This window comes from Anolis sagrei, chromosome 6, assembly GCF_037176765.1.
Source record: "Anolis sagrei isolate rAnoSag1 chromosome 6, rAnoSag1.mat, whole genome shotgun sequence".
NCBI classification, from domain to species: Eukaryota; Metazoa; Chordata; class Lepidosauria; order Squamata; family Dactyloidae; genus Anolis; species Anolis sagrei.
In genome coordinates this window covers 22736230-22758549 of record NC_090026.1, presented here as the reverse complement: position 1 = coordinate 22758549, position 22320 = coordinate 22736230, and the positions used below count along the sequence as shown (strand labels likewise).

Sequence of the window (22320 nt, the reverse complement as noted above, 5' to 3'; positions counted from 1 at the left end):
GTTGCTGAACTACAACTCACAGCATTCTTCACCTTTGGCTAAGGTGAGTGGTAGCCACACACAAACTATTTCTGCTCAGCTATCCTTTTTCCACACTTGTATGTACTATACATACTTCTGAGTTGCCATTTCTGAACACTGCTGTTAAAAAAAAACAGAAAAGAACACACACAAGATGTAGCAACTTATTAAAAAGTTTCAGCCCAACCTAACCTGCTAGTTTTCTTGCAGGAAAGAAATATGAAATCACATGTCTGAATCCGTATCATGCTGAACTGCAACTCCTAGCATTGTCTCACCTTTGACTATTTTGGCTTCAGCCATTGAAAGGATGGCTAACATGGCCTGTCAATGGGCCACATAACATGAAGTACTATCATAAATTATTACTATATTTCTCGATCAGCGCATGAAAATCACATCCTATAGCAATGGTTCCCAACCTTTTTTTGACCAGAGACCACTTTGACCAAGGACCACTCTCCAACAATCAGTTTTTGGTCAACTTTAGATTTGGTTTGGGGTGTTGATTCAGAAAATTGGATAGACCACATCAGCTCTACTTTCTGATGCCATGGTAAGAAGGGGCAGGGAAGGAGTGGCAGGTGGCATGAAGGGAGCGGAAATAAATAAAATAAAATAACAAAATAAAATAAAATAAAGAGGAAGGCAATTCGCAGATCAGATTTTCATCCTCATGGCCCACTGGTGGTCTGCAGCCCACAGGTTAAGAACCACTGTCTTACAGAAAGCCATAATATGTCATCAGTTGGGGACCCCTCCCCGTAGCCCCAATTGCTGCTCTGGGCCAGAGTGAAGAGAGAGGGGGGCAGAAGACAGTTCCACCCTGTCTTCTGTGCTATTCTAATAATATAATATAATGTGATATAATATATTGTATATACATATAATACTTATAGTATTATAAAGTATTGCAATATAAGACTACTACTAATATATTATAATTATATATTTATATTACATGTAATATTACTAATAATATTACAATATAATGGTATAGTACAATATAGTAATATTTAATTCTGATATTGTACTATGCTAATAATATAATATATTGTATGTATTGTATATACTTGAGTATAAGCCTCGTTTTTCAGCCCCTTTTTTAGGCTGAAAAATTCCCCCTCGGCTTATACTCGAGTCAAGGTTATTAATTATATTATTCTTATTATTCTTATTATTATTACATTTATTATTTTACTCGATTCATTATTGCTATATTTATCATTTTTCTCTATTATTATTACATTTATTATTTTACTTTATTATTGTTATTATTACATTTATTGTTTTACTCTATTATTATTATTGCATTTATTATTTTACTCTATTACTGGAAGTATATGTAAGCATATTTACATTGAAGAAGGTGAGAATAATGGTTTAATCAGAGTTGAACAGTCTTATCTTATATTAGAATTCTATGTAAATATTCAAAAACATTTAATCTGCTGATGCCTCAATTAATGTAATTGTATTAGTATCCATGTTTATTTTGAAATTGACCAGTAGCTGCTGCATTTCCTACCCTCAGCTTATACTCGAGTCAATACATTTCCCCAGTTTTTTGTGTTAAATCAGGTGTCTCGGCTTATATTCAGGTCAGCTTATATTCAAGTATATACGGTATATATATCTTGTAAGCCACTCTGAGTCCCCTTCAGGGTGAGAAGAGTGGCATATAAATGTCACAAATAAATGAATAAATAACTCCCCCCCCCCCCCCCCCATGTCAGGAGCGACTTGAGAAACTGGAAGTTGCTTCTGGTGTGAGATAATTGGCTGTCTGCAAGGATGTTGGCCAGGGGATGCCCGGATGTGTAACCATCCTATGGGAGGCTTCTCTCATGTCCCCGCATGGGAAGCTGGAGCTGACAGACGGGACCTCATCCTGTCTCGCGGATTCGAATTGCCAACCTTTCAGTCAACAGTCCTGCCAGGACAATGGTTTAACTCATTGCGCCACCAAGGATTCCAAGGAAGCCAGATCGTAAACCTTTACTCCAGCCGAAAGAACAAGGACAACTCCCCTCATGACATTTTTTTCTGCTTTCAACTTGATTGTCATTTTTCTTTTAAAAGGTAAAATGATGTTTTCCTTTATTTTCATACAAACTCCAAAAAATAAACATAACAGAAAAAACACAGATGAACAGTACCTCAGAGTAATTTTTTTAAAAAATGAGAGAATTTGAAGAGATAAGAGAGGGCCTGAGCAGTCCAACTAGTCCACAGTAGAAAAATAAATCTTAAAGGGGTGAAGAGGAGAGGTGTAGCAGGAACAAGAGCAAGGGGAACAGTATCTGTGAAAGTGTATAGTAGTATCCTTTAAAAAAAAAATAACTGAGTGGGTGGAGAGTTTATCATGTGTGGCCAGTCCCGAATTGTGAGGGTGAAGAGGGAAGTGATAAAAGAATATAAATATATTTCTGGGTTGGGAAAAGGAAGCGAACCTTCCCTGCCTCCACTGCCCCAAGAGAGCAGGGAAGGGAGGGAGGGAAGAGGGCGTTACATTCGGAGACTCCATACATTCAGCAAGAAGGGTGGGGATGCAAAAGACTGTGTCTAGAGTCAATGTTTATAAGGGGTGGGAGAGGTGAATGCACCACCTACGCCCACCTTCGCCTGTAGTGTTTACAGTGAGCTATAACTCCTGCCTAATTGCAGAGGTTTGAGCCTGGAGAGGGCAGGGCATGGAGGAAGAAAGAAGGAAAAGCAGGCCCATACTTCAGCAACCAAAAACGGTAAAAGTAGTGTGTACCGAGCTATTGCAAATTGGGATTGGGAGATCGGGAAAGGGGAGGCTGGATTGTACCTACATTTTGGGGGCAAGCAGAATTGACGTTTGCTCCAAATCCAAGAGGAAGAGGAGACAGGGAGAGATAGGAGGAGATAAGGCCAGTCCTCATTTCATAGGTCACTGGAGGAAAGTCTAGAAATCTACTGGGCATGCGAGCCCATTCTGTACCATAGCCAGGGTGAGAGTGCTCTCTGGTGATAGTCAAAGTCCCTTTTGTCACTCTCTTTCTCATATCCATGAGACTCAGACAAATGAGTACTGGTTGTTCACAGCCCTGGCTCGTCCTTCTGGCTCCTCCGGCAAGGGAAGGGGACCCCCGCCTCTTGAGGCTGCTCCCTCGTCCACCTCTGGCGCTGTTCGGCCCTCTTCCTCAACTTGTCCCTCAGTCTCTGGCGAGCCGTGGTCGGAGGGCACATGAGGTGGCCGGGCAGGGGGAAGCGGGGGCGGGGGCGGCGGCAGGTTACGAGAGGTGTTCGGTTCTGTGGAGAGAGCAGAAAGAGACAGACAGACAAAGAGACAAGATGGTGTGGGGTTAAGACAAGAAGAGGGAGGGAGAAACTGTGAGTCATCTGAGGGCCCCCAGTGTTCAACCACAAATAGTCCAGAACAGGGGGCTCGTGCTCAGAACTCTTTAGAAATAGCTCTTTTTGAGCCACTCTGAATTTACCTATTTCCATTTACTGTATTTGCTGTTTTGTTGTAAGCTGCCCTGAGTCCCTTCAGGGAGAGGGGACGGGATATAAATAAAATTTAGTGTTGTTGTTATTGTTATTTGATACATAACAAGATTCTCAAGTGTCTAGGACTGTGTAATGTATCAGCAAATAATACATGCAGATCCGAGTAGGTTGGCCTTTTGCAACTGACATGGTTATTTTGTCAGCACCTATTGTTTTTAAGTACAGGCCAAGGTCTTTAGGCACTGCACCCAATGTGCCAATCACCACTGGGACCAGTTTTACTAGCTTGTGCTAGCGTCTTTGCAGTTCTATTATTATTATTATTATTATTATTATTATTATTATTATTATTATTATTTTCCACTAATCAATTCAAATGGCAGTCACATGGAGACTGTTTGGGTGTGAGCAATGAATGCCCACAGAATGGAGCGCAATATGTTTCTGTTGGCAATCTTTCATTCCACCAAGGAAGCAGGAGGAACACCCCTTCCCCTCCTCCATGGCAACCTGATTTGAAGGGCCAAAAAAGCCTCTGTATTCGTTTTTGGTGTCACCGGAGACTATAGGGGGAGAGGGTGAAACCTGAACACCACCAAGAGACCTAAGTTAGCATTCCTCTATTTAACATGTTTTAGCAAACCCATTGTTTTCACACTTATAATGGTAACGATTTACTAAAAACAATGAACTACTGTGCTTATGGTGATGGTACAAGTTTGATTTTTTTAAAGGATCTTATTTGTACACCAAAGAAGGCTGATTTCTTTGACATATAAAAGTTATGCAAAACCGCAGTTGCATCCATTACTTCCAACACAGTACATAAGAGTACGACCCCCTCATCTGCAAGGGATAAATTTCAAAAATGTACATGGCTATGCGAACCTGCAGATAATAGTGAACCCTACTGAATGAACTACTTCAGGCAGAAAAATACAATAAAGATGTGTTGAAGAACACGAGAAATGCCTAGAGAGGTCCTCCTGCGTGATTTTATGGTCAACTTATATTGTAAACTCGAGAACTAGGAACTGTTTTGTCACTATTTTGTTTGTGAAATACCATATATAATGAAGCTATATAATGTAATCACCTGGAGACCTAGAATAGTCCCAGAAAAAAGCATTATGTTGTTAGACACAGGTACTAGTCCACAGATTACTGCAACGCACTCTACGTGGGGTTGCCTTTGAAGACTGCTCGGAAACGCCAACTAGTCCAGCGGGAGGCAGCCAGACTGCTCACCAGGGCGTCATACAGGGAGCATACCACCCCCCTGTTGTGTCAGCTCCACTGGCTGCCGATCCAGTTCCGAGCACAATTCAAAGTGCTGGTTTTGACCTACAAAACCCTATACGGTTCCAGCCCAGTGTATCTGTCCGAACGGATCTCCCTTTACGTCCCACCCCGGAGTATAAGATCTTCCGGGGAGGCCCTGCTCTCAACCTCGCCTCTATCACAAGTGAGGTTGGCGGGGACGAGGAACAGGGCCTTCTCGTTGGTGGCCCCCCGCCTGTGGAATTCACTCCCCGAGGAAATTAGATCTGAAACATCGCTCCTTTCCTTTAGGAAAAAACTGAAAACATGGATTTGGGACCAGGCATTCGGACAATCGGGCAGATAAAGAAAGAACTTTGACGATGATTAGGAAATGATTAATGGACTAGAACTATGGAACTCTGAAAGACGAAACGCTGAGCATGAGAATAGTTTCATATGATGTGTTATGTACTGGTTGTTTGATTGTTTTAACTGTGATAATTGCTTTTAACTATGGTTTTGTATATTATGTGTAATTTGTATAGGCATCGAATTGTGCCTTTTTTGTAAGCCGCCCTGAGTCCTCCCTCGGGGGTTGAGAAGGGCGGGGTAGAAGCATATGAAATAAAATAATAATAAATAAATAAGATTGGGGGATTGCACTGTAATCTATTTCTGTATAATGCAGAGATTAAGTATTATCATTTATCACTTGATGCAGTTGCTTAAATAACACCAAACACTACAACTGTTATCCTTTTAGTAACCTAGCCAGATAACCTCATAAGCTTGAGCTAACTAAGACTGCATACCTTTGCACAAGTAACTGAACTAAAAAGCATATTTACAAAAGCAGGAACAATTTGGAAAAAAGCATGTCCTCCTGCAGGTGAAGGCATGCAGTGGTTAGGAGTGCATTTGCACAGTTAAAGCTAATGCGTCAGCTGCGCCCATTCTGTGAGACATCTGACTTGGCCACAGTACCATATGCCTTGGTTACATCCCGACTCAATTGCTGGAATTTAGTCAACATGAGGCTGCTTTTGAAAAGTGTTCAGAAATTTCAACTGGTCCAAAGAGCTGCGGCCATATCTCTTTTTAATCTGCTTTAAAGTAAGATGGAAATGGTTATGTAACTCTGTTTTAATCTTGATTTCATAGGTTTTTAACTGTATCTGCAAAATGTCTTTTTGTAAACTGTTTTGAGTTCCAGCCTGGGAGAAATGCCAAATATAAAGAAAGGGGTGGATTGATGAGTGGATGAGTGGATGGGTAGATAGGCACCTCTTCTAAGATGTCACTATTCATATGTTTCACATTCTTGTATTAAGGATACCCTCCCCCAAAGAGGTGCCCTTTTAAATCAAGATCTTTTGAACCTGAACGCTTAGGACATCTAAACTCAAATTTGATATTTATTATGATTAGAAATACAAAGGCTTAATGCACAAGCTAAAGAAAGAAAAGGAGGCTGCTCTACTCAATGTTTTCTGGCTATCTATACTGAGATCTACAAATTTCAAACATATAACTGGCATAAACATCTCCAGTCCTCAACTCTACTGCTGGAGCAAGGCCAGCCTTTTCCTTTGAGTATTGGGTCACAGACTCTATAGGAAGTGAAACCATGAACATGTCAGAAATATTTTAAAAATTAACTAGGTATTTTTGATTCCAAAATTGTGAGTCAAGCGCTGAAAGGGTTAAATGGATACAACGACTCAGCAAAAGCTGTAGTTCTATATAAGCAGGTTTGCCTGTAACTTAGTAGCAGTCAGACTGAGGTAAACCTCAGTGGGAGAAAGATCTCAGTCTGCGAGAAGGTCTTAGTGTGAGGTAGGCCTTAGTCTGTGAGAAAAGCCTCTGTGTGAGGTAGGTCTCACAGTATGAGGTAAGTCAGTCTATGAAAAGGCAGAGTGTGAGAAGGCTTGCTGTGTGAAGCTTCAGTGAGAGAAACCTCAGGTTAAAGGCCTCATGTGTAAGTAGTGTAAGGCACTACCATGTGAAGCTCCTGTATAATTTTGATGTGTGAGCAAAGCTGTTTATCTGCATAACAAAGAAGCCCAGCATGGAAGCAACAAAGGAAGTATAAAGACCTTTATTTGTGTTATAGAAGCCTTGTTCTTGTAAATAGTGTAACCATATTCTTTTACTACAAAGAAAAGCCTTCTATGGAATATCTGTGTGTTTTTGTTCTTTTTATCACTTTGGGCTATTAGTCCAGGGCCACGCTGCTGCTAATAAGTTACTCTGCTGTACATTTATGAGAAGTTAATAACCCCACTCGCCCAACAGAACATTACTGATTTTGTTTGTTAATTAGTGGTGATACATGTCCTAGGTACGATTCTGACATACAGCCAAATTCCAAAATATTACATTGCCCTGCTAATCATGGAGACAAGCAAGGGATAATGTGCAAGCCATCTCAACAAGAGCACACCTACTAACATAGAGAGTTACTTTTTTGGACAATGGCTTCCAGAATCCCATAGCTGGCAGGCCACTGGGCGAACAGTGGAATTTGTAGTAGAAAAAAGGAACTTTCCAATGCTTCCGCCTTATTGCAACATTATCAACGCATTCATACTCATCCCTGCACCAGTTTTTGTTTTTTAAATGCTCCTACTAAAGCAAGGATTTGGTCTCCAAGATCCCCAGTTCTGTACCCAAATGAAATTCTGCACTTCAGTGGAATCTCCAGAAACTTCTCACACTGACATAAATCAGTTGTAGTAGTTGGACAACTGTTCAGTTGGATCAAGACACTGTGTTGAATGTTGACTGTGTCTGTGTTCCAAAAGTAGTAGATTCCAAATTTGCGTCACTAGACAGTTTCTGATCTCCTATTTCCCAAACTCCTGGCCAGTGAATTTGGGGAGGTGAGATCCACCAACATCTGGGATATTGGCGGCCTAAACCAATTCCTTCACATCTCCTTTGTGCCTCTACAAGGTGGAAAATTGACAGTCGGCTTCTCTACAAACTTCTTTGGAGCATCTTTTACTAAGCCCTTTTAAAGCTGAGAATTGTTAGGCTCCAGTTAGAAACCTGACATGTGTTTCAAATGTGTGTCACACAGCAGCTACTAGTTCCTTGTCCATCGCTGAATGCATCAAACCTAATTTCAAGCATTCAAGTTCATTATGCTTAACGGGCAAATACCTTTCAGTTATGCAGGTCTTTGTAGTGTTTCACAGTACTGTAAGGCGTTAGAGTTATTATGGTGCTCAAGGAAAGCAGGAAATGTTCAGTTAAGTATGTCCTTATCCCCAAGTTGTCCTAGCACAAGCCTGCCTGATGTTTTTGGACTACAGCTCACATACTCTTTCACTCTAACTATCCCAGCTAGAACTGATGAGCCTTGTAGGCAAAAATATCTGCAAACCCACAATCACCCACCTCTGTCTTAGAGGGTGTCTTGGCTCTGCACCAAAACATTGGGGGAGGATTTGGGCACATCATTCATAATCATAGGGAGAGGGGCTATGGGAAGAAACAGAAGAGGGAGGAAAATTGCACACCATGAGGCCAGAGTAGACAGCGTTTAATTATGTATTGTCTGTATGCTCTGATAGATAAAACAATTCTGCAAAGTTATGACACCCATTCAATTGCTCGTCAAAACACTCGCATGTTGTGGAGCAAACCACAGGCCACCTATTACAATGCAATCTCCACCCTGCCACATACACAATGGAGGACCTTCTTATAGCAACACTAGGGGCACTCCAAGTGGCTATTGTTCAAAGAACATTTATTATAATGCCAATAAAAATACTTTGTTTGGGTTTTTAAATACAACTGTTCCCTCAGTTTGCTTCTGACAGATAAATAAATAACTCATTCAATTAATCATAACTATGATTGCAAAGAGGCACAGAGAAGCTTTGTATGCTAAAGGATATGCTGCCAAGCTAGATCGGTTTGGCAGTATTTCCAGTAACCTCTGAAGTTACTCATGGTCACAACGCTGTCCTAGTTTTGGGGCAGATAAACTCCAGAGTTACTTAAACCATGTTGGACAATTGCAATGTCATAGATCAGATCAGGGGCAGTCAGAACATGTATCAAATCTGCTTTTATATCTCTGGGTTCTCTGTAGTATTTCACAATGGCTGAGGATCCCCAGTAATGTAACACTAGCCACACTGAATGGTTCTTTCCTTCCCCATGGATGATTTTGCACTAATTACTTCCTCGAGCCTCAGTGTTCCTCAACCATAAAATAACAATTTTTAATTGGTTAGTTTTGGCCAGGTTTTTGTACAGCTCTATTGGTTCTTTTTAAAGTTTCTGGACTAGAAACTTACTGCAACTCAAACGTAAGTCTGTATTAAGAACACACGACATGTGGCTCAGAGAGGAAGAAGACAACCTGCTCCAGTACCCCTTGCCTATAAATTTGTATCAAACTGTGATTTGGGAACGTCAGTTTTATTTCAAAAGGGAAATTCCATTAACCTGTAGTCTTATGCTGTAATGTTTTGGTATATGCCAAGCATTGAATATTTGCCTTTGTATGTGTAAACTACCCTGAGTCCCCTGGAGATGATAACGCGGGATTATTATTATTGTATTATTGCTAATCTAATTCATCTCTCTCTACACACTGACAGATGGTGGTTCCTTGGAGAGTTTCAGAGATGTTTCCTGCCCCATCTGGAGATGCCAGCAGGAGCATCTTCATTCTCAAAACTCCTCCCCTGCCTCATGGTATCACAGACAGTGGATGGCGTGGGCACTGCACACTCACACAACCCATGGATATAGCGATGGGCTATGGCGTGGGGCCGTGACAACACACACACGCGCTCAGGTCCCTGCCTCCTTCCCCCATGGGAGCTATTGCACACTTACACGCAGTCACCCGCTGAGGCGGCAGCAAGGATGGAGATGAGGTTGGGGGGCGAGTCGGGGTCCCCACTGAACCCAGACACCGGCGCTCGGCTCCCAGCCCGGTCCCGGCCTGTGACAGAGATGCCCACGTCAGAAATAGGGATTGGGGTGGGGAGAAGAGAGGGAGGAGCAGACATGATGAGGACAGGACTCTCCCCCACCCCGCGTGGCATATGCAATACTTCACAGGGCTGGAGCGGAAGGCTTGGGTCGGAAAGTGGAAAGGGACATGTTTGGAACTACAATGGAAAAAGATGGGTGGGAGATGGAGCATGACATGGACCAGCGACGGTGTCGATGCTCTTTCCAGCCCAGCATCCCACTCCTCCCAGGCTCACCGTGCAGCCGCTGTGAAGCCACCACATAGCTGACGAGCGTCACATCGCTGGAACCACCTGATTCAAGGGGGATGGGATGGACCCGGAAATGCTCCAGCATGTCGAAGATGGTCTGGAACCAGAGATGCTGAACCCGGCACTGCCCATCCTCATTAAGGGAGAGGCGCAGGTGCTAGCGGTTGGAAAAGAAGGCTGGGTGAGGAAACACCCACAAGCCATCCTGGCCTGTTAAGACAAGCCAGGCCTCTCTTCCAAAGATACATCAGCGTGCCTGCACTCACCTTGGCTTTCCCCTGGAAGTTGAAGGTCAGGACATATTCTCCGCGTCGCGTCTCACTCTGGCGCACGAGGAAAACACCATGGCTGCTGGTTCCTCCTGCCAGCACCAGCTGTGCTGCTTTGAGGCGGGAGAGGGTGCCGTGGAACCAAGGATAATCAGAGAGCGGGTGCTCTGTCTCACCAAGGCTTCCTCCGCCTGGATCAGGCTCTCCTTGGAAAAGGAAGGAACCTGGGGGAGAAAGAGAAGCAATGAGAAAGCCCCAAAATCCATTCAGAGAATGTGAATACTGGATATAGAAGCTCAGAAAGATATTGCTCCCTTCAGTAAAGCCAGCTCGTTGAAATGGCTAAGTCGTTTTAAACATACTTTTCAAACAACCCAATATCTAAAGACAGAAATGCCTAAACACCTCAGGAGGGTATGTATCACAACTAGATTTGAACAGCTGGACAGAATGGTCAGACATGGAAGGTTTAACCAAGTCCCATATAATGAACTATTTTGTATCTGTGGAGCTGTAACTTGTATAAGAAAGAGAGAAACCAATACCTCGGGCCACACATTATACAAAAGACACACTGGGATCCTTATATTAAAACTACATTTTTATTGGCTGGCCAGAATGCTAAAATAACATACAAAATGGCCCCTTTTCTATTTAAATCAACTCAGTTGAGAGCTGCATATTTGGAGTCGATTTGGTGTAAATTGTAAGGGTGATGCAGATATTTGATCTGAATCAGGATCTTGACCCCTTATTAACAGCTTGCTTATTTTAAGTTTGATTTTCATCTATGTCAATATCAGAGTTAGATATTCACCAGTGTCAAGGTGAAGTCCAGACAAAGGGAGCAATCTCCAGCGGTTTTATTTGTCATGTCAGGGCAACCAGTCAATTATATTACATTTCTAACAGAAACAAAGCAAACAAACAGACAAAATACAAAATTTGTGAGTTTGGTAGTTGATTAAATGTTCTTTGACCAATAGCTGGCCACTTGGAGTGCCTCTGGTGTTGCTGCAAGAAGGTCCTCCATTGTGCATGTGGCAGGGCTCAGATTGCATTGCAGCAGGTGGTCAGTGGTTTGCTCCTCTCCACACTCGCATGTCGAGGATTCCACTTTGAAGCCCCATTTCTTGAGGTTGGCTCTGCATCTCGTGGTGCCAGAGCGCAGTCTGTTCAGTGCCTTCCAAGTCGCCCAGTCTTCTGTGTGCCCAGGGGGGAGTCTCTCATTTGGTATCAGCCATTGGTTGAGGTTCTGGGTTTGAGCCTGCCACTTTTGGACTCTCACTTGCTGAGGTGTTCCAGCGAGTCTCTCTGTAGATCTTAGAAAACTATTTATAGATTTAAGTCATTGACGTGCTGGCTGATACCCAAACAGGGGATGGGCTGGAGATGTCTCTGCCTTGGTCCTTTCACTATTGGCTGCTACTTCCCAGCAGATGTCAGGTGGTGCAATACTGGCTAAGCAGTGTAATTTCTCCAGTGGTGTAGGGCGCAGACACCCCGTGATAATGCGGCATGTCTCATTAAGAGCCATATCCACTGTTTTAGCATGGCGAGATGTGTTCCACACTGGGCATGCGTACTCAGCGGCAGAGTAGCACAGCGCAAGGGCAGGTGTCTTCACTGTATCTGGTTGTGATCCCCAGGTTGTGCCAGTCAGTTTTCGTATGATAATCTCCAGCAGTTGATGCACTCTCACTGACTGGCAACCCCCCGTGTCAATTGCTTCCTCAGTCAAGTTTGATTTTAATGTGGGTCGTATGCTGTCTGTATATGTGTTAAATGTGTTTGTTAAATGTTTTTATACAGCCAATGGGCTAATCAACAAAACATAAAAGAATCATTCAGAGAATGCCATCTTGCTGTTTTTCCAACACCTTAGACCCACTTCCACACCAATGAGGAAACTGTGACAAAATGGTCACAGGCAGTACACAATTTGATTTCCCATGACAGTAGAAATGGAGTAAGGAGAGGAAGAATGTGCATACTCTGCAGTAGAATGGGGAAGAGAAGGTGCCATCTAATCCAATTAACAATTTGGTTTTTCTTTCACTTTCTGCTGGCTCTAATCCCACTCACCAAGAACATGACACCTTGGGCAGATTACCCCCTTGAAACTGAGGTCTAATTTACAGTATTTCTAGACCAGAGCTATTCAATAATAATAATAATCATCATCATCATCATCTTTATTTATACCCCGCCACCATCTCCCCGATGGGGATTCGGAGCGGCTCACATGAGGCCAAGCCCAAACAACAATTACAATAAAGAAAAACCGAAAACGTAAACCGAAAATGCAAACAATAAACAACAACATCATAGTTACCTAAAACATGTGAATACATAACAATGTAAAAAATACAATAAGCACAAGGACAATGACAATGGACGGGCTACATGTAATGGTTAAAAGACAAACTGATTAAAACTAATTAAAAACTCGGGCGAGATAAAAGAGAAGCAGGTTCAAAGTAGTGATCCATGGACTGGTACCAATCAGCACCACGTCTAAAAGGAAGAAACCAGTTGTAGCCAATGGGCACAATATGGTATCAGTCCCTAGTGCATCAGGAAAAAGATTATTGTTGTTGTTGGTGGTGTTCAGCCTTTGATTATGCCTATACCTGATCTCTCTGGGGATTCAGGGCCTGTTAGTCATTCTGATGGCACTGGGGATTCTGGGTCTGGAAGTCAGCAGGAGAGCCAGCAAGAGATTTTAAAAACTGACAATGAGTGATCTGTGTCTCAAGGCCACATTCCTGAAAGGCAGTTCACTAGGGAAGCAAGATCAGAAACAGATCAGAGTTCAGAGGATGAAAATGAAAGTCCAGGTGGACAGACCAGTGAACAGTTAGATAGGAGATGTACGTTCTGTCAACACAGAGCTTCTCATGAGAGTTTGCAAAGGTCAAAATGCCTATTAGCAAGGAGTCCTTATCAGTTTCCTGGGGAGAAGGCATGATTTTCGCTCTATATTAGCTAGCCCAGCAGATGGGTCTGCCACTCCAGGCAACGTATAGAACTCCTGTCAAGTCATGGGATTTTTAGTTTCATGTTCCATGTTTCCTTTTGTTCATGCCTCATGATTCCAAGTTTTGAGGGTTGTTCCTGAATCTCATGATTTGGATTCATTCTGCATTTGTATTCCTGGTATTTAATGCTACTCTTATACTATGATTTCTGTGGATTATTCTTGGTATATGAACTTTGGTTTTTTATATTTTTGCTGAATTGTTTTTCATATATATTCTTCAATAAACTGCTTTCCTATTTTACCTTGGACTGGAATGTGTGCTAAGTACAGAGGTGGTTCCCAGCCTTGAAGTACAACAGTCGTCCATATAAAACAGTATAAGAAATACCTTTCTGAGAACTAAAATAAGAGACCCAGTGGTCCCATTCCAGACATTTACCTGTGGTGTCTGGGGTTTCAGGGAAAGATGTATGGAGGAGGCCAGTGGGAAATGGCCCTTCATCTATCGGCACCCGTGGCGGCAGCTCTGGAGGCAGCAGCTCCATGGAGTCAAAGTGCGAGGCAGCGATAGAGACTGAACTGGGGGACATGGAGGCTGAAGGACGCTCCATCAGTCCACCATAGGCACCTGGGGAAAGCATGAGGACACTAGATTATTGGCTATGCATGTTCCTGGCTTTTTCAAAAAAAAAAAAAAACCCTTGTCCCTTCCTATTTAAAGACACAAGAGAATGTTCTGTTGGCTATAGAACAAAACCTGAATGGGGGAAAATATCAGATTTTCATCTGCAAAGACAGATCTATTCTAAAAGAAACTTGAGTTAACCATTTGTAAAATCTGGAGTCATCTTTTTTGTGGTCACAGCATATATAGATAGAACTGTATCTGGGATAAACAGATGCAAACCTTGGCTGAGCTGTTCATTGCTTTCACTCGGCACCATAGGAAGTTCCCGGCTGGGCATGCTCTCTGAGTGGTTCATGCACGATTGCTCCAGACTATCGGTGCTCTCTCTGCAGAAGGAAATGCTGTTAGCTGTGAGAGTCAAAGCTGAACCTCGCTATTCAGAAGCAAAATACCTAAAGTATTAGACTTTGGCCACCCCTGCAGTACTTAGACCTCATGACGCCCCTCCTCCATCATTTAGGAAAGTCATATACCCATAACAATAAAAGTAATTGAAGTGTTAACTATACTGTGAAAAGAGCAAGTTTACCCCCTTGTTAATTCACCATTATACTATTTCAGTTAGTTAAAAAAATTAATGTATTATATAAAACTAGGGTTTTGTCACATGTTAGTTTTAAACTATGGGTTGAACCTGTGTGAAGAGTATTTAATCTACTGAACTATGATCCTTTCCTACAGATTGGTGCAACATACCCCAGGCCCATACATTCTTGAATGTCTGCCAGCCAGGAGCGCATTTGTAGCGAATCAACTGTCTCAAGGATGTACTCCAAGGAGCTTGACAACTGGAGGGTTGAGAATGGAGACAAGAGAGGGAACGTTATTAATACATTTATTTATTTATTTACATCACTTATATCCAGCCCATATCAGCCCGCAGGCGACTCAGGGCGGTATATATAATACACATATAATACATAACATAATACATAACACTTTAGAGGACCTCTAAGTCCTACAATTGTCTCCTCCCATATCTCTAGTCAAGGAATCATATATCATGAACAAGAAAAGTGAATGTGATTTTCTGCAGATGATAGGAAATTGTTTCCTGTAAGACTAACATAAAACTACCGAACCAATGTCAATACATGTTCCCCAGCAATTAAAATCCATATGCCTTAAGATAACAATAGAAGAAATCAATAATGAGAGGTAATTGTACACTAAGTAATAATAAGAAATTCTAGTGTTTGCTCATTCCTCCATCTTTTTCAGCCTATGATAGAACAGAGCTAACACAAGAGTTATATAACATTTCTACCAAGGGTTAAAGGCAACATATGCTGTCTTATCTTGAAGCTAAGCAGGGTTAGCCCTGGTTAGCAATTGGATGGGAGACAACAATGATCGCCAGGTGCTGTATGCCATCTTTCAGAGGAAGGAACTAGCAAAACTACTTCTGAATATCCTTCCCTAAGAAAAACTTATGAAATTCATAGGGTCACCATAAATTGATGGGAGACTTGAAAAGAAAGTACACACATAAACCTTTGCTAGCCCCCTTTCCTGATGTACGTTTTCACAGGCTGAATTTCCCATTCTTTGTTTTAGTATGAAAACAACACTAGCCCATACAAGCCTTCAATGAAGATACGTTTTTTACAACATGAATTGGCAATAACATGCTTATTAACAGAGGAACATTATTCACAGAATGCAAACTACTAATTTCCGATTTATTTATTTATTTGCCTTATTTCTACCCTGCCTTTCTCAACCCCAAGGGGGACTCAAGGCAGCTTACATACAGGCAATTATTCAATGCCTTAGAGCAACATACAATTCCAATAATATTAAAATTAAATTAAAATTTAATACATATTAAAAACATTACATTCAATATTAATTTCACTATGGTGCAATTCCCATTGCAGGAGGGAAATAATTAATTGCCTCCATCTTAGCTGCTCAGCTTATCAGCCACATAGGTCCAAAAAAGTGTTCAGAAGAACTGTGTCATTTTTGCTGATGGTGGGGACAAAACCAGCAGTGAAAGTTTAGAGAACCAAAAGCCTGTATACTTGTTACCTCTCAAAGGCCACAGCTCTGACTTCATCACCAACAATTACCAATGAGGGAGAGTCTCTTTCCTGTAGTTTTATTTAGGACCCTTTCACACAGCCATATAATCCAGAATGTCAGGGCAGAAAATCCCACAATATTTGCCTTGAACTGGGTTATTTGAATCCACAATGCCATATATTCAAGTTCAAAGCAGGAAAAGTGGGATTTTATTCAGCTGTGTGGAAGGGGCCCTAAATGCACCAACTGGCTCTTCCACAGGGTAATTTCTCAGGCATGGTGAATGCTTTTTACTCTCCCAAACACCAACTCCTGTATCTGGGTAAGTGCAACTTTGCCACTGCTCTTGAGAAATTAAACCTAGCAAGTGCTGCGGTGCCAGCAATAACAAACAAATATGCATGAAACTCCTAAGACCCAGAAAATATTACTTTTATCTTCTGCAGATTAAAATGTGTGATAAATTAAAATAAATAACTTAGATATATTTTTGAGATCTTCACCAAGTTCATTTTAATGAGGGTTATTTTCCTGTGCCTTTGAGGCCCGTGTCTTATTAGGCCCAGAAGTCTTATTATTTTTAGAGCAGGAAAGGTGGCCTTTTAAAGGAATGCAACTATCACATTACAGCAGAACCTACTGAATCCTTACTTGGCTACAAGTTCACATAAAATGTGCAAAATGTTTTTTCACATTCAGCTTCCCTTAAGAAAAACACTGGCCTCCAATCATCCCAAAGGCACAGGAAAATCACCCTCATCAAAATGACCAAGATATTGTTGGAGCAGAAGAGATAGAATGGGATAAAAATAAAGTTATTATTAACTGGATCTTTCCTGAAGAAAAGCAAGAGGCAAGAAAACAATTACTAAAAGCACAGTCCAGCCATTGCCACTTGTACTGTCAGCTGGCGAAAAGAACTCTAGTTTTATCTCAGGAAAACAATTCCATGGACCACTTTGTTATGTATAAATTGGTGAAAGATTTGGTGTACAATTTCCACTGTTCCAATTATTACTGAATAGGTTTAAAACTTAAATTGACAACACAGTGCCCACTACCAGTATTGGATTACGAGACCCTGTAAATGTGGACACTGGTAGGAAATAAATTTATTGTAAAAAAAAAAAAACCATCTGAACAGCACCAGGATGCCTTCTGATGGCTTGGGATGCATGGGCTTTTGAAACTTGCTTGAAATATATTAGGCTCTTAATCAGACTGCAAAGCTTTAGCTTTAAATAAAATTGAAGGCAATTTATGGATTTTATCTGTTAATTTTTTAATACCATTGAGGCTTTATTCTGCTTAATGTTTGTATAATCCAATGTTGTTTGGATTTCAAATTGTATTGAAATGCTTTATGCAAGCCACTTTGAGTCTTCTTTGTGGAGAGAAAAAGTGGGGTATAAATAAAAAGAATAGTAATACAAATCTTAAGACATTACTGCTCTGCCTGTACCCAAACTCATCTTTTTTTTCCTACCTTGAGCACAAATGTGTTCTCCTTGTCTGGCATTTCCAGGGGAGTAGTTGTCCGCACATCTACTACACAGGAGCAGGCAATACTGACCCGTGGCTTTGATGCCTAGCAGTTGAAAAGATTGGGGGACAGAGAGAGAGAGAAATGTAATAACACCCCCAGTCTGAAACAAGGAATCCCTGGAATATCTTGGTTCCCGCAACCACCTCTTAATGGTTATACCCATTCTCTGCCCTCCCCTCTCCTACTCCATTGCATCTAGAGACCCACTGCTTACCTTTGGTGGGATGTAGAACTCCAACAGGTACCCCTCTCCCTCCCCTTTCCCTGCTTTGCGCAGGAGAAGACGGCATTTCTGCCAGCGTGTCCGACTACCCCCGCCTGACCCATCGTCAGCCACAATGTAGTTCAGTAAGCCCTCACGCCTCACACTGGCCAGTTCCACTCGAAGAGTGGCCGGGGTGGCTTTGTTGAGCCGCAGACGCTCAAATCGGTGAGTCCAGCGATCAGAGTCACCACCCCCTGAAGAGTTGGAATTACTGTTGGCTCCTGTCCCTGCCCCGTCTCCACCCCCAGGGGACGAGTCAGCTGACGTCTTCCACTGCAGGATGCCACGGACACTGCCACGGACACTGCGGCTCACATTGCGCAACGAAAAGCGCTTCTTCAGCTTTGGTTTGGTGGCGGTCACTGCTGTCACGGTAGAAACATCCTCAGAGCTGCGGGACTGGCTGCTGGAGAGTCCAGAAGGTGGCCCAAGGGGAGGCTCCACGGGTGAGGCCACTGACGAGTCACTGCAGGTCTCTGAGAGGTCACGGGCAGAGGAACAGCCAGTAAAGGGGGCGATGTCACAGCGAGGTGGCGAATCACTGGCATAAACCCGGCTCACTTCGGCCTCAAAATGCTCCAGGAAGTGCTCAGCAAAGCGACGTGAGAAGGCGGCTTCGGCTCCTGGAGTGGCAAACTGTGGGTTCTCAGCCAAGAAGGCCCGAAAACGACGAGCAAAATCCACAGCGGCAGCCCGAGCATGCACCTCACAGAATTCCCGCCAACCTGGTGAGGGGAGAGAGGCAGGTTCACCCAGCATCCCTCCCCCAACCGGGGACAGGGGAACTGCACTCCCATTCATGATTGCCCAGGTGGGGCCAGGTGCCAACACATCCAGCGCCAGAACTGGGCTCCTACTGGTACCAATGGCCTTGTGACCTGCAGAGGAAATAACAGAGAGACTGTGATGAAAGTACTTGAATGAAATGATCTGGTCAAGTACTTGCTGCTTCTGTCTGTGACAGAGAGAGATGATAAAACCCTATGAAAGGACCACACCATACAAACAGCCCCATGTTTGATAAGCTCTCACTCAGAGTCATAAATCTGTATTTAGTTACTAAAAGGTTTCATGGGAAAACCCAGCCTATCTAATACCACACAAAACTCTTAATAGTTAATCTGGCACTTGCTAAAATATAAGCCTATCTAATTGCTTATAGTAAACTGTCAGTCTTAAAATATAAGAGTAAACATCACACAGCATATTCACTAAAGCAGTGGTTCTCAACCTGTGGGTCCCCAGGTGTTTTGGCCTACAACTCCCAGAAATCCCAGCCAGTTTACCAGTTGTTAGGATTTCTGGGAGTTGAAGGCCAAAACATCTGGGGACCCACAGGTTGAGAACCACTGCACTAAAAGGTTGTATAGTGAGTTTTTCCATACTTTAATATGGATTGGAGACTTCAGTCTGTGAAGTACACAAACAGGAAGGGTGGTTGACAAAGGGTTGTGTTTGTACATGCATCCAAGTTGACTGTTGACCTATGGCAAGGGATTATCAGAAGTAATTTTGCCAGTTCCTCCTCCCAGAATAAAGCAAATAATAATAATAATAATAATCTTTATTTATACCCCGCCACCATCTCCCCGACTCGGGGCGGCTAACATGAGGCCAAGCCCATATAAAAATACAATACAACACAGTAAAATACAGAATACAAACCAAAAATGCATCAGGAAATAAATTACAATAACAAAATGAAATAATAAGACAATATAAAATCGAATAGGATGGGCAGGATCTTTCAACTTGTAAAATATTGCCCCTTCATATGGGAAGACACCATCTTAATACTCCCATCTCTTCCTTTTGAAAAGATTCAGCCACTTTAGTAATGTTTTATAGTATGCAAATTCTTCCACTTGGTCCTTCTTGGAACTGCATTTGAAATTACAAGCTGTTCAATTTGCCAGTTGAGTGCTTTCCTAAACAGAATCAAAAGTATTCAGATAGCGTACACTGATGACACTATCTTTTCTTGGGCAACTAGACTGGCTGTTTTTTGGTCTTTCCCGTTATCAGGTGAATCTTGTTGTATTCAATGGCCTCTCTAACTGTTTCTAGGGGAAAAGCTTTCAAGTGGAATTGGAAGAATAGACACTCTTTACAGAAGGCCAGCAGATGGGAACATGGCACAAACAGTGTGACAACACAGAGGCCCTGCCACACAGCTGAATAAAATCCCACATTATCTGCTTTGAACTGGAATATATGCTAATGTGGACTCTGATAAACAGATATTGTGGGAGTTTCTACCTTGATATTCTGGGTTATATGACTTTGTGGAAGGGCCCTGAGATCATCTCTTATCCAAATGTTTTCGAGAAGTATTTTGGATTTTTCCAGATTTTGGAATGTCTGTATTTACAAACATGACATATCTTGAAAATGGGACCCATTTCTACACATGAGAATTAGACCCCTTCTACACTGATTTACAAAATCCAGACTATCTGCTTTGAACTGGGGGCCCTTCCACACAGCCATATAACCCTGAATATCAAGGCAGATAATCCACAATATTTACTTTGAACTGGAGGCCCTTCCAGACAGGCCCTATATCCCAGGTATTTTACTTTAATTTGAATCATATGAGTCTGCACTGCCAGATAATCTGAGGGAAACAGAAAACTTAGGATCAGATCCTGGGATATAGAACCTGTCTGGAAGGGCCCTGAGTTATGAGTCTACATTGCTATATATTCTATTTCAAAGCAGATAATATGGGATTTTATTTAGCTGTGTGGAAGAGACCCAAATTATGTTTCTCTTACACAAAGCCCAGGCCCGTAGCCAGGATTTTGATTCGGGGGAGGGGGGGGCTGAGTCTGAGTGAAAGAGGGTCTACCCTAGCAAAAAAATTTGTATCATTACCCCAATACCCCCATGCATATGAAGATATATTGAACATGGTGATCAGATCATGATATGAATAAACATAACAGTTTAAATAATGTACCAGTAAGGCCTTTACGCGGACCACCCTGAGAATTGGGGGGGGGGGCTGGGGGGCTTCAGCTACATGCCTGACAAAGCGTGAAGGTAATTTTATACTCAATTCTATGCATGAAATAAAGCTTGTGAGCACTGAAACACCAGAAAGGAAATGTGTTGATATCTCTGCCCTCCATGTAGATATTTTTGGATTATTTCAGGTTTCCCAATAAGAGATAATTCCCTTCTGGTGTGTAAGAGCGACTTAAGGGCCCTTCCACATGGTAAATAATACGGAATATCAAGTCAGACAATCCACAATGGGTTATCTGAGTCCACACTACCATATAATCCAGTTCAATGTGGATTTTATACTGCTTTGTGGAAGAGGCCTGAGAAAGGCCAGGAGGAGAAGAGAGAGCACAAAGTTGGGGTCTGCCTTTCATGCGTCTCTCGGGTGACAAGAGGCTGGCTCTGCACTGCAGAATGAATGCAACGTGACACCGCTTCAACTGCCATGGCTCCATGCCATGGAATCACGAGAGATGTAGTTTCACAAGGCTTTGAACCTTCCCTGCCAAAGAGGGCTGGGGCCTCCCCAAAGGACAACTAGCATGGAGCCGTGGCAGTCAAAGCGGTGTCAAAACGCATCAATTCGACAGTGTGGATGGAGAAGAGAGGGGAAGACCAAGGACCCGGGCCTGGCTGGGTCTCGGCGCGCTCGGCACTCACCATCCCGGCCTGGGGTGCCTTCCAGGAGGGAGGAAGGGAGGAAGGAAGGCTTCGCCTGGCCGCCTCTCGCTCCCTCTCCCCCTGTCGCTCTCGCGCGAAACTTCCGCTTCCGGGTTTCCGCTGGTCACGCGACGTTGTTTTCTTCCTTTCACTTCCGTCCTCGTCATCCAGGCGACAACAAGGATACTCTCACGTATACTATAGAGAGGACGCGTCCTGGAGGCTAGAACGGCGGCCGTCAGCCATTGGCTCAGGCGGGCGCGGTGTTACCATGGCAACGGGCATGACGTAGGGTCCTTGGATGCTAAACGGGGAGGGGGCTTGGCTTCCTTGTTGCTAGGGAAACGGAGCCAATGCGGCACCCTTCTTCCACAAGGCCATGCTGATGATCTTGGGAGGAAATCCAGGTGTACAAACTCAGGCCCAGATTATCTGCTTTTAACTGGATTATATGTCAGTGTAGACTGAGGCTCCTTCCACAGCTGAATAAAACCCCACATTTTCTGCTTTGAAATGGAATATATGGCAGTGTGGCCTCAGATAACCCAGTTCAAAGCAGATATTATGGGATTTTCTGCCTTGATATTCTGGGTTACATGGCTGTGTGGAAGGGCTCCAGTCACTGGAACAGAACCCCCCCCCCCCCCCCAACCTAACTGGGGGCCCTTCCACACAGCCTTATATCCCAGAATATCCGGGCAGGAAATCCCACATTGTCTGAGTGTGGCCTCAGATAACCCAGTTCAAAGCTGATATTCTGGGATATAGGGCTGTGTAAGAAGGGCCACTTATTTTTTTATTTCCTATATTTATACCCCGCCCTTCTCCCCCCCCCCCCCCCCCCCCCAAAGGAGAC

General features: G+C 43.0%; 1 protein-coding gene across 3 annotated transcripts; it reads right to left on the bottom strand.

Annotated features, from left to right (window-relative positions):
- Positions 1–2104: 2104 nt before the first annotated feature.
- SH2B1 (SH2B adaptor protein 1) lies at positions 2105–21594 on the bottom strand. 3 transcript variants are annotated; one of them, XR_009631727.2, is made up of 11 exons: positions 21465–21594; positions 17745–18673; positions 17471–17572; positions 14653–14744; positions 14176–14282; positions 13708–13896; positions 10283–10509; positions 10002–10173; positions 9625–9733; positions 8167–8250; positions 3218–3300 (listed from the first exon to the last, which is right to left on the bottom strand). XR_009631727.2 is itself a non-coding variant. In XM_060780537.2 (10 exons), the coding sequence occupies exons 2-10, from the start codon at positions 18594–18596 to the stop codon at positions 3282–3284; spliced, it is 1869 nt and encodes a 622-aa protein (XP_060636520.1). In that variant the 5' UTR covers positions 18597–18673; positions 21465–21593; the 3' UTR covers positions 3162–3281. The 3 variants fall into 3 exon arrangements, 2 of the variants coding, with proteins under 2 accessions (XP_060636518.1, XP_060636520.1); XM_060780537.2 differs by lacking the exon at positions 8167–8250 and having other exon boundaries at positions 3162–3300; positions 21465–21593; XM_060780535.2 differs by lacking the exons at positions 8167–8250; positions 9625–9733 and having other exon boundaries at positions 2105–3300.
- Between the last annotated feature and the right edge of the window lie 726 nt (positions 21595–22320).

Excerpts from the sequence above, each read along its gene's own strand:
- SH2B1 (XM_060780535.2), bottom strand. The coding sequence starts at position 18,596 with ATGAATGGGAGTGCAGTTCCCCTGTCCCCGGTTGGGGGAGGGATGCTG. Across the intron at positions 14,283-14,652 it reads CAAGAATGTATGGGCCTGGG|AGAGAGCACCGATAGTCTGG; the intron begins GTATGTTGCACC and ends TTCCTTCTGCAG. Across the intron at positions 13,897-14,175 it reads CAATGAACAGCTCAGCCAAG|GTGCCTATGGTGGACTGATG; the intron begins GTTTGCATCTGT and ends TGCTTTCCCCAG.